Below are 12,735 nucleotides of genomic sequence, written 5' to 3' on the forward strand. Positions count from 1 at the left end.
TGAATCCACCCACATTGGGCAGGATTTACATTGCAATATCTCGCGAGATCGGGTTGGATATCGAGCCGGGATAGACCCCGGGAGTGGGGTCTCCCGGTTTTCAGAGGCCACACTGCGCGGCAAGCTGCTTTTCAGGCGCAGCATGATCATTGGAACGCACCCAATGATTCTATAGCAACAACTATTTCCTAGTTTGCTAGATATACTGAGTTGAACATCTGGTGAAAATAAACACAACAAACACATTTAAGGAGGAGCAGGAAAAAATAGATGTACCACAAGTAATTGATTGTCAGATCAGCAGTTTTTGAATGGTCTGCTTTTGCTTTTGAACATTTGAGGTGTGGCATTCAGTATGGTGGCAACCGTCAGATCAGTTCTTCTGCAAAACACTGCTAGATGTTGGAGGCAAGCTGATTAAAAGCTGCATGTCCTTTCTTTACATGTTCTTCCCAACAACATTCTTCCCAAATTTTGTTTATAAAAGCACACAAGTGCTTGTTTAGAATTTGCCATTGTAGCTATGTTGAGGCTCTATATTTACTAATTTCTCTTTCTCCCCACCCACAACGCCAATCCTCCTGCAATCTATTATGTTGTATAATTTTACGTAGTCTTTCTGATCGTGGTTTGATGAGAACGTGCTGCGTTCTGGACTATGTGAAACCTGCAGCTCGGGTTTCTCAGTTCTACATGTTGTCACGAGATGCATGGTGGTGAGGTACATTGTGTATTAATGCTAACTTTGAGGGCTCAGGAGTAAAGAATTAATTTTCAAAATTCTATATAGAAAATTCAGTGTTGGAGAATGAGCTCTCATGACCCAAATAATCCTCCAACGGGTCAGTGACAGGCACCCACTTTCCCTTGCCTGTGTACTGCCAGGATATTTTTCTCTGGAAGTTGTTGCAAGTGTGAGTTGGCAATAGCGCTGTGTCCCTCCTTTAGCCAAGCAGATTGAAATATTCTGAAATTAACAGCCCATGAAGGACTGAATTTAATGATGTTTCCACATATTTACACATATGTGAGAAATATGAGAATGACTAGAGCGAGGGTAGGTCGGATCAAGAACAGTAGCGGGAGATTGTGTATTGAGTCTGAAGAGATAGGAGAGGTCTTGAACGAGTACTTTTCTTCTGTATTTACAAATGAGAGGGGCGATATTGTTGGAGAGGACAGTGTGAAACAGATTGGTAAGCTCGAGGAAATACTTGTTAGGAAGGAAGATGTGTTGGGCATTTTGAAAAACTTGAGGATAGACAAGTCCCCCGGGCCTGACGGGATATATCCAAGGATTCTATGGGAAGCAAGAGATAAAATTGCAGAGCCGTTGGCAATGATCTTTTCGTCCTCACTGTCAACAGGGGTGGTACCAGGGGATTGGAGAGTGGCGAATGTCGTGCCCCTGTTCAAAAAAGGAACTAGGGATAACCCTGGGAATTATAGGCCAGTTAGTCTTACTTCGGTGGTAGGCAAAGTAATGGAAAGGGTACTGAAGGATAGGATTTCTGAGCATCTGGAAAGACACTGCTTGATTAGGGATAGTCAGCATGGATTTGTGAGGGGTAGGTCTTGCCTTACAAGTCTTATTGAATTCTTTGAGGAGGTGACCAAGCATGTGGATGAAGGTAAAGCAGTGGATGTAGTGTACATGGATTTTAGTAAGGCATTTGATAAAGTTCCCCATGGTAGGCTTATGCAGAAAGTAAGGAGGCATGGGATAGTGGGAAATTTGGCCAGTTGGATAACGAACTGGCTAACCGATAGAAGTCAGAGAGTGGTGGTGGATGGCAAATATTCAGCCTGGATCCCAGTTACCAGTGGCGTACCGCAGGGATCAGTTCTGGGTCCTCTGCTGTTTGTGATTTTCATTAATGACTTGGATGAGGGAGTTGAAGGGTGGGTCAGTAAATTTGCAGACAATACGAAGATTGGTGGAGTTGTGGATAGTAAGGAGGGCTGTTGTCGGCTGCAAAGAGACATAGATAGGATGCAGAGCTGGGCTGAGAAGTGGGAGATGGAGTTTAACCCTGAAAAGTGTGAGGTTGTCCATTTTGGAAGGACAAATATGAATGCGGAATACAGGGTTAACGGTAGAGTTCTTGGCAATGTGGAGGAGCAGAGAGATCTTGGGGTCTATGTTCATACATCTTTGAAAGTTGCCACTCAAGTGGATAGAGTTGTGAAGAAGGCCTATGGTGTGCTCGCGTTCATTAACAGAGGGATTGAATTTAAGAGCCGTGAGGTGATGATGCAGCTGTACAAAACTTTGGTGAGGCCACATTTGGAGTACTGTGTACAGTTCTGGTCGCCTCATTTTAGGAAGGATGTGGGAGCTTTGGAAAAGGTGCAAAGAAGATTTACCAGGATGTTGCCTGGAATGGAGAGTAGGTCTTACGAGGAAAGGTTGAGGGTGCTAGGCCTTTTCTCATTAGAACGGAGAAGGATGAGGGGCGACTTGATAGAGGTTTATAAGATGATCAGGGGAATAGATAGAGTAGACAGTCAGAGACTTTTTCCCCGGGTGGAACAAACCATTACAAGGAGGCATAAATTTAAGGTGAAAGGTGGAAGATATAGGAGGGATATCAGAGGTAGGTTCTTTACCCAGAGAGTAGTGGGGGCATGGAATGCACTGCCTGTGGAAGTAGTTGAGTCGGAAACATTAGGGACCTTCAAGCAGCTATTGGATAGGTACATGGATTACGGTAAAATGATATAGTGTAGATTTATTTGTTCTTGAGGGCAGCACGGTAGCATTGTGGATAGCACAATTGCTTCACAGCTCCAGGGTCCCAGGCTCGATTCCGGCTTGGGTCACTGTCTGTGCGGAGTCTGCACGTCCTACCCGTGTCTGCGTGGGTTTCCTCCGGGTGCTCCGGTTTCCTCCCACAGTCCAAAGATGTGCGGGTTAGGTGAATTGGCCAATGATAAATTGCCCTTAATGTCCAAATTGCCCTTGGTGTTGGGTGGACGTGTTGAGTTTGGGTAGGGTGCTCTTTCCAAGAGCCGGTGCAGACTCAAAGGGCCGAATGGCCTCCTTCTGCACTGTAAATTCAATGATAATCTATGATTAATCTAGGACAAAGGTTCGGCACAACATCGTGGGCCGAAGGGCCTGTTCTGTGCTGTATTTTCTATGTTCTATGTTCCAGCAGCGGGAAACATGGCGGCTGGGTTGAGTTAATTATGCGGGAGCTGAAATTCCGACAGTGGGTTCAGTCTGAAAGATTAAGTTGGTGGCATGGCAGTGGTGGGATGGACTCTGATCCATGATGGGCTCCTACTTGTAATGTCATGTCATGAATACTCCAAAAGGCCAGTAACAAGCAGCACCAGAGGGGGAGAATTGTCAGGAAGAAGCCATCCCAGGAAGGTATGGAGAAAGAAGGTCACTGGCGTGGTAGCATTTATTCAGAACATGGACAAACTATCTCCAGATGTCCAGGAGTCAATGCCAGAGACATCTGAGGCTGTTCCAGGAAGTGGTCACAGAAACTTGCCAAAGCTTGCAGCAAAACCTCCAAATGTGTGGATTTGGTGACGACCCTAGCTCACTAGCTCACAAAGTGACTAGTGCTCTGCGTTGCTGCCACCGGCTGCTTCTAAATCTCCGCAGACGACATATGTGGCATCTCTCAGGCTGGTGCACAGGTGTTTCAAGGTGGCTCCCAGCATTATGTCGCTGCAGAGCAGTCAGGTTTCGGTTGGTTAGTCTGATGACTGACCTTTCAGTCTGGGTTGGGTTGCGATGGGAAAGAGGTGGGTGAATAAGGCACCCCATAAAATCCAGCCCAATGTCTTCAAGGGAGAAGGACAGGATGGACAAATTCTGACTTTTTTCAAGCTCTTTAACGCAGAGGTCATATAAACAGACAATTTAGGTGTAGTAGGCCACTCAGCCCCTTGAGCATGCCCCACCATTCATTAAGATCATGATTGATCTGATTTTAACCTCAACCCCACATTCCTGCCTACCTCCGATAGTCTTTCACCCTCTTGTTCGTCAAGAATCTATTTGGCTCTGCCTTAAAAAATATTCAACGGTTCTGCTTCCACCCCCTTTTGAGGAAGAGCGTTCCAAAGATTCACGACCCTCCGAGAAAATTTTTCCCCCCTCTTTCGCTGAAATGAGCAACCCCATATTTTTAAGCAGTGACCCCTAGTTCTAGATTCTCCCACAAGAGGAAACATCCTTTCCATATCCACCCTGTCAAATCCCCTCAGGATCTTATATGTGAACACAAGATAATTTTTAGAATTAGGAGACTAGTTCTACAGCAAGCAGAAAATAAACACACCACATTTGGCATCCCATCTTTCTGTCTTGCTCTGATATTGGATTTGAATGCCTAACACATTTTATAAATGGATAATAACGCAGCACGGTGGCGCAGTGGGTTAGTCCTGGCGAGGTCCCAGGTTCAATCCCGGCTCTAGATCACTGTTCGTGTGGGATTTGCACATTCTCCCCGTGTTTGCGTGGGTTTCGCCCCCACAACCCAAAGATGTGCAGGGTAGGTGGCTTGAACACACTAAATTGCTCCTTATTTGGAAAGAATGAATTGGGTACTCTAAATTTATAAAAAAACATAAATGGATAATAACAAGTGATAAGGGCACTTAACTCCACCATGTTGTTCATTCATTTATTACAATTCCCCAACTCTTTCCTAAGGCTCTTCTCTGCCTGGTTGATGCAAATCTGAAATAAGAAAGCTTTTTATTTGGAGCTTCCATTTCACTGAGCAAGCTTAAGGCCAATCCCCATTTAACGACCTGCTCTGAAAACTCTGTTCACATTTTGACAGCTGTGATAAATATTTCACCACAGGAATCAAGACAAAATATAACATTCTAAATAAAACAGCCCACAGCATTCTTAAAATAAAGCCAACTTGCCCTATCTCCAATGTTAATGGATCCTTTAAAACATTCAAGGAATTGGATCCGTATCTTCCCCAAAAACAAATCAGCTCTTCCTTGGGCCATTCCCTATCTAGTACCAAATTTCGCCAAAGTCTGGCCATCAGCTTTTGAGATATTTTGTTTAGAAACAGACTAACAAACAGGGATGAAAACATGACCTTTGCCCACCTGCAAAGACTGAGGCAATAGATCTGGTTTAAGAGTTGGGTGGTATCCTCTGGTCCCTGGCCTCCTGTTTCTCGGCATCGCGCCATTCATTGGTAGCAGGATTGTCTCTTCCCACCGCTTGTCAATGAGGTTTCCCATTGAAGCCACCCCAAGCCGGCAGGAAACCCACGGAAACTGCCAGCAGGAAAAGAGAATCCATTATGTGTCTCTTGTTGCAAATCTACCTTTAAGCATGGAAACAGCTAATCAGACATTTTGAGCCAACATTTTTTTTGTAAATGTGCTGGGAATAGGGGAAATTAAGGGATGACTTTTCCAGTATAAGTTTCCATAATCAGGTGATCTGTTGTCTTCCTCTGTATCAATTCATAACCTTTGGAACATTAGATCGGAAGGAAACTAATTTTACTGTGGTATTTAAGTTACTTATTTGGGGGATTTTCACTTTTAATTATTTGAATAAGGCTATTAAATGGGAGGCTTCAGTTTCTCCAGCTCAGTTGAAAGTTTTTGCATATAAAGAATGTATTACCAGTGCTTAAAATATCCAAACCGTGTTGTGTAAGAGTCACTTTGATTATTAATTGGAATGGTGACTGAATATTCCAGTTGTATGTTTGTGCAAGGAGGAAGTGAAAGGTAAAAACAAAATTAAATAATTTTGCTAAGCGAGTAGATCAATAAAATAACACTTGTAAAGGAATTTTTGCTGCTGCATTAAGAATTAACCGTGGATGATGTGTCTAGGTGTTTGAGATGGACCTCTCCAAACAACTGCAGGCCTATGAGGTTGAGTACCACGTTCTTCAAGATGAACTCATAGATTCTTCTCCGGCCATGAGTGAAAACGAGCGATTAGAAAAATTAGAAAAAAGCAATAACAGCTTACGCAAGCAAAATAGTGACCTATTAGAAGAACTTGAGGTACGAAGCAAGGATTTTGAACAAATTGTTCTAATATTGTTAATGTTGCAGTCCAGTGGTGCAAAATACTGAAATCGCACTTTGGAGCTGCGATAGGAAGGAACAAATTTATTACCTGCTTTCCTGCACATGTTAAATTTCCAGTTCCAGCTGTGTCATTTAAAAAAAAATATACATTCTCCGTTCTCTGCAGGGAAAGCTAGAGAGATTACATCTGGTTTCTGCTGTTTACATACTAATGGCTGACTGTGGAGGATTTATTTGCCTCCCTTCTCAAGCAATTCTGACTGATCCTGGAAATCAAAAGCCATGGATACATGGCCAGGGAATGGTAGCTCGACTAGTAATCCAAAAACCTGGACTAATGATCCAGAAACATTATCAAATCCCACCGTGGCAAATGAGGAATTTCAATTCAGTTCATTCAATAAATCTGGAATAAAAAGCCAGAATCGGTAATGGGAACCACAAAGCCAATGGGTTGTTGTAAAAACACATGTGGTTCATTAATGTCCTTTGGGGGAGGAAATCAGCCATCTTTACCCAGCCTGGCCTACATGTGACTCCAAAGCCACAGCAGTGTGGTTGACACTTAACTGCCCTCGGAAGTGGCCTAGCAAAGCACTCAAAAAGTCAGAGCCAACGCCCCGTGAATTAATTTTTTTAAAAAAAGTAAATAAAGTTCAGTTACTGACCAGCCATGTGTTGATTGCGTGATGTAACAAACTTAAGGAGGTGGATAGCCTACTTCCTATATTCAAGTCCCATGCCAGAAACCTGAGCACACGCTTATATATTGGTGAAATTTCAAAGTAGTGAGGCCCTGTCTTCCCTCTCCTGTGCCTGTGTGATATCCGTGACACCATTTCAAAGAGGAGTTTCCCTGGTTCCCTGACCACCACCTTATCTGGTCATTTAGCTTGTCATTTGTGGTTTGAAGCCCGCAAATCAGTTGTCACATTTCCTTTTTTTTAAATGTATTTTATTACAAACATGTATCAAAACAGGTTACAACACATACATACCCCGGGAAACATACTTCCCAGCAATCAACTATACAGTGTGTACAAATCTTTCCCCTTCTTCAACCCCCCACCCCCCCGCGACGAACAGCTCCTCAAACACGGTCACAAATATCCCCCACCTTTTCAGTTGTCACATTTCCCACCATTACACTAGTTGCTCTCATTCAAAAAGTCGTCTTTGCTTAAAAAATGCTTTTGAATGTTGTGAAAATTACTATATAAATGTAAACCTTCCTTTTCTTTTTAAAGGTCGCTCATACAAAAATTGAGAGCCTGGAAGCCACAGTTAAAAGCTTGCTGTCCAATGAAGGGAAGTTAAAGCAAACCATTTGTACGCTGGAGCTGGAAAGAGCTGCACTTCTGGTCACAGTCAAAGAATTTCAAAAGCAGGTTCCCAATACTTAACATGCTGATAACAACACTTTCTGAAGCACAAGAAAGCGATTGTGAAATTTGATGCACTTTACATGAGAAAAAAAATAGTTAAACCAGTGGCATTCTCTGGTTCCATCGCGTCAAGCAAAATATCCTTATTGGGTCTAGTCAAAGGCACAACAGTGTCCAGCAATGTAGTTATAATATGAATTACTGCATTATTTTCAAGGCAGATCAACAGAAAATACCTTTTGCCAAGAATTGTGTGAATTTATTTATATCTAATGGTTTATATAGACCAATTCTTAACCATGAGTTTTGGATACAGTGTTTGAAGTTTTCTCCATAATATCTTGTATACAGCCACAGTTTAGGGGGAACCATATACTTGCAGTGTCTCGATAATGTCTAAATCTTTTGAACTAGGGGGTGGTCACTCCATTTCAACATTTCAGGTGATATGTTTTAACAAACCTGCTCTAATGTTCCTTTTACTATTAATTAGACAATGTGGTTTTGTTTCTGTGATTCACTTACTGCAAGCAATGTTTTTATAGGCACGCAGCATTTCATTTTTACCTTCCGTAAAAACATTTCTGTACTTTGGTTTATATTAGATGTAATTAAACTAGACAGATAACTATTTGAACAAATAACAAAGTGCATTGGCCTAACCTACTGTGGCTCAATTAATGTTGAACTATCACATTGCAGAGCAGGTGACAGAAGAAAACTGAGAAGCAAGCAGAGAGAATTTTATTTTGGTATTATTGCATTGCAAAAAAAATAAAAGAGGGAGAGACAAGGTATTTGAATTGATGCTATTAGAGTCCTCCGTGAACTTGTTTCTGGGCCATTAAACAACTTGTATAGCAGTGTACCCAGCAGTTCTACTCCAGTATTATTATTTAATAATCACTGCAAATTGTTGATTTTCTCTATTTTACTGCTCTGCCACCCCCATGGGTCTGGGGTGTTAATGTCGCTGTTCATGTGTGCAATGACAATCAAATCTCCCATCATGCTGCAACTGCTGGCTTTACTTGAAATCTGTGCATCACACAGGCAAAAAAATTACACCATTTGTTTTTTAATTATTTTAATGGTTCTAGCCAAAATAAATTGTTAGGATCACAATGCTTTGGTTTGCCATCTCAGTTGCATCATTTCCAAATCCACATGGTATGGCTGGATAGAAAAGTATTGAAGGAATAAAAGACATGAATCATTCAAATGAAAAAAAAGGTTGCCATTTGTGCTCTTCCCGCACACTCCTGAACACCACTCCAAAGAGCAATTACACATCTCTATGCAGTTCTAGGTAAAATAGTATTCATGGTGAATCGTTGAATTACACATTTCTTACCAGTAAAGAGGTCAGGAAGATCAAGGGAATTTGTAAAAGTGAGACACTTCAAATGGGCATTATTAGCAGATTTTTGTATTCTAATCAAATTAAGTTAATATTAAACTCATTCTGTGAACAATATTAATACCTGCTTCAGAATGAACTATGAAGCACCTCCAAAGGAAGTTACAAATGTTGATGCAACAATAAGAATATGGGCAACTAAAAATTGCAATTCAAATTAAGTGGCATTTTTATGATACTTGTGCACCACAGTTGACAATGCGCTGTATTATAGAAAATAGCTTATTATCTGTGCTTTGCCAGTGTCCGTATGTCACCATTATGTGAGTAGAAAGTGGCTAAGTGGGGGAAATGTTAACCATAGTTGCATGGAAACTAGAGCTTGTACTTTATGCCTTGCTCACAACAACTTGCATTAGCATTTACATTTTGTGACGTTCTTGTATCCAGAACAAAACACCAAAGGTTGACAATATTTTTGTTAATTAATTTGCCATTTAGCATGAAGTTCAGGAAACAGTGAAGTGCATAAGTACATCGATGCAGTTTAACAGTGATTGACTTTTGATTAAGTGTATGATGTGCACCTTGGACAACCATTAAATGCGAAGAGAATGAAAGTACACTCTAGCTGAGGAAAGAGTTGGGAATCCAATTAAATAACACTGTATTAATCGGCTGATGGAATGGATTAATTTAAAACTATCGTTTCAACAGATTTAGGCCAAATTACTTGTATTCTTGGAGCCATATAACCAAATATTTGGATAAGAAGCCTGTGGTGAGGATAGTCACATTGAACAAAATTGTGCCAGCTTAAATATATTGAAATGGATTGATGTCTTTCCTGCTTGTAATATTTTTTCTGTCCTTCACTAGAGAACTCCAAAATTAAAGATAGAAAGGTATAGTCACATTTTGTTGTCTGTTGATCATCTTAACACTTTCTTTTGAACTCTTCCGAGGTAAAAGAAGAATAGTGTTGCAATATAGCCAATCAGTTATGCAATTTGTCATGTACAGAATCCAGCTTCAATGTTTTATTTTTCAACTAAGAATGTATCTGAAGGGATATATAGCATCAGAATTGGAAAACAGTCCAGAGATTATTAAAAAATTATGATCATTAACTGAACCAGCTCCCTAAAATCAAGGGACAATATAAGTGCTGGACAGCATTCCAATTTTGTGATTGTGATGTATTTAGATACCAGCGTAATTAATTGTGATTTACATTTTAATGTGCCTTCTTCATATAATTCTGAGTCCTCAATTGTAATATTAAATTATGAGTGTGCCAAGAAGTATGCTTCCAGGAAATGGTGCATATTAAACAGTAGGGCGGCACGGTGGCACAGTGGTTAGCGCCAGGGATCCCGGTTCAATTCCGACCACTGGTGACTGTGTGGAGTCTGCACGTTCTCCCCGTGTCTACATGGGTTTCCTCCGGGTGCTCCGGTTTCCTCCCACAGTCCAAAGATGTGCAGGTTAGGTGGATTGGCTATCATCAATTGCACCTTAGTGTCCAAAAGGTTACGTGGGTTTTCTGGGTTATGAGGAGTGGGTGGGGACCTGACCCTAGGTGGGGTGCCCTTACAGAAGGTCAGTGCAGACTCAGTGGGCTGAATGGCCTCCTTCTGCACTGTAGGAATTCTATGAAATCTATGAAACAGATTGCCACAAAAATTGTGTTTTTTCAATATTCATTCAGTGGGTTTCCTTGTTGATGGATCACAATAGTTCATGTTGAGACTTGGTCCGGTTTCTTTATCCCTAGCTATATGTCATAAATTAGTCGAGGGCTTGCTGTTTAGTGACTATCAGCAGTTAAATCAAAGAGTAGTGAATGATTTAAAATGTAACATAAGGGTGCCCGCTGGTCTCTGAATAAAATTGATTTGGGGCTGATTTAGATCAGTTGATAACAAGTCAAATGATGCAACTGTGAAATTCAAAAATGGCTGGCACATGCCTCTCTCCCACTGCAGTGCCACATTTAAATTAAAGTGTAGCTCAGAGTTGAGCATTGTCCTTCGTTTCTACACTGGTACCGATCTAGCAACAGAGCTTAACAATTACAGCATGTTTACACTGCCATTTCAAGTTTGCCAACACGTGCTCCTTTTTTATAATATGTCTGTTTGGGCTACAGCATTTAAAAGTGGAATATTGCTACTGATTTTTTTAGTGGTAATTTTTATTACATTACATCTGTGATTCATGGCAATCATGTCCCTGTGCAAAATTCTATGGATAGGGAAGGCGGGAAAAGGAACTGTGAATGTGCAGAACTGTAATGAAACACCGTTCCTGTTTTCAAGTTTGAAAATGTAATCAATAAACTGAATTGAATCACGGTTCATTTTGTGTTTTTGTTTCATTTTGTAAGTCTTGGATCCTGAAAATAGCATATGCACTGTGATCTATTCACTGGGAACCACTGCTGTTAATCCCAGAAGACTTTTTATGGGAAGCTGGGGCAAGTCCCTCATTAGCTAGCTGGTGGAAAGGTGTCTGTCCGGTGGACAAATAATCAAACAAGTTTGTTTAGTAAAACGATAGTTTATTTGACATACACAAGATTGTTTACTTAATTAATCACACGTTCATGCACATTGGACTATAATTAACACACTTGAACGACCTTGACTTAACTTCCAAGTGACCAGCAGATGCAGAGTAGATAAGGCCTTATCTGGTTTCCAGTAGTCTGGCGGGGACTGCAGTTCTTGTAGGTAGTCTGTGTTCTCTGTTGTCATTCTTCTGTGTATGGCGTGGGTTCTTGGTCTTGGCTGTTGTTGGTAGCTGTTGATACTGCAGTCGAGAGAGAGAGTAATGGCCTGAGCTGTGCCTTTTATCCTCCTATCTTTCGCGCCCTTTTGAGCAGCCCCAGGTGAAGGTCCAATGGATCGATAGGATCTCGTCATCCTGACCAATTGGGGGTGGACACCTTGATGGCTGGGCGGGCCCCGGTCGGTCATGGCTGTTAGTGTCCAAGGCATGTCGGCCTTCCCAAATAAGGAAAGCAGGCACCGCTGAGTCTGACACTTATTGTTAGTTTCTACCTGGAGCCCATTGTCTTGGGAAGAACTCCAAATGGCCTTTCGCCGGTGTGAGTTTCTGCATAAAGTCTGGGCTGCAGTTGTATATTTGCAGACTGCAGCCTGTCTGTGTTCCAGCTTGGCCAAATTTCCCATTACTCTTTGCAGGTGGTCATTTTAGATGGCCACAGTACTCATGGGGTACATCTAAGGAAACAGCTCGACAGATCTGGCAGAGGTTGCTCTTCCACTCTAGAAATAAGCTATAGTTTTGGTAAAGGGTTCCTCCCTCTTCCTGTTTTAAGCATGGGTCAAGCCGCCACCCAAAAGTCCAAAAGAAGAAACCTCCGTCTAGAGCCACAAATAGATCCTTGCCTCATTTGGAGCCATTCTTCCTGACTTGCATGGGAATGAGAATGTCATTACGAACGCGCGCGGCTTCCTGACACCAAGTGCCCTTTCCGTCTGTCTTCTGAGGGAACTCTACTACTTCTCATGGAGGTCAGGCTATGGAACTCATGGGTCTACCAAATGTGACCAGCCTCTCGCATTTGGGGCTGTGTTCTTTACAAGAGTATAAGAGGGGATAAAGACAAGGGTATAAAGCAAAGCATTATGTATTGGGCGTGTGTATTTGTGTGTGTCAGGAATAAGATATAGCTTTAAATTTAAGCTTAATTCGTATTTCTACATTTGTGTGTTAAGGAGGCTTCAATTTTAAAAGGTTGCCTGTAAGTCTATGGGTTTGTTTAGATGCCTGCATTTTAGTGAGGTTTCTGACTCTAAAGCAAACACGGGATAATGAAAACTGGACTGTTGCCTAGTTACAGAGGAACAGAAAGCAGTTTTAGTTCAGTTGGGATAAGGGGACGCAGAAGGAAGCACCAGTTCACAGAAT

At 41.7% G+C, this 12,735-nt stretch overlaps 1 protein-coding gene across 7 annotated transcripts in view; it reads left to right on the forward strand.

Annotated features, from left to right (window-relative positions):
- tbc1d1 (TBC1 (tre-2/USP6, BUB2, cdc16) domain family, member 1) overlaps positions 1-11,156 on the forward strand; it is a 393,938-nt gene extending 382,782 nt beyond the window's left edge. For all 7 annotated transcript variants that reach the window (XM_072496556.1, XM_072496559.1, XM_072496560.1 and 4 more), the window contains 2 exons: positions 5,848-6,024; positions 7,299-11,156. In XM_072496556.1, the coding sequence (XP_072352657.1) occupies positions 5,848-6,024; positions 7,299-7,454 (333 nt within the window). In that variant the 3' untranslated portion in view covers positions 7,455-11,156. The remainder of the gene's footprint in view (positions 1-5,847; positions 6,025-7,298) is intronic.
- Positions 11,157-12,735: the final 1,579 nt, after the last annotated feature.

The sequence above is a fragment of the Scyliorhinus torazame genome, chromosome 3 (assembly GCF_047496885.1).
Source record: "Scyliorhinus torazame isolate Kashiwa2021f chromosome 3, sScyTor2.1, whole genome shotgun sequence".
Lineage (NCBI taxonomy): Eukaryota > Metazoa > Chordata > Chondrichthyes > Carcharhiniformes > Scyliorhinidae > Scyliorhinus > Scyliorhinus torazame.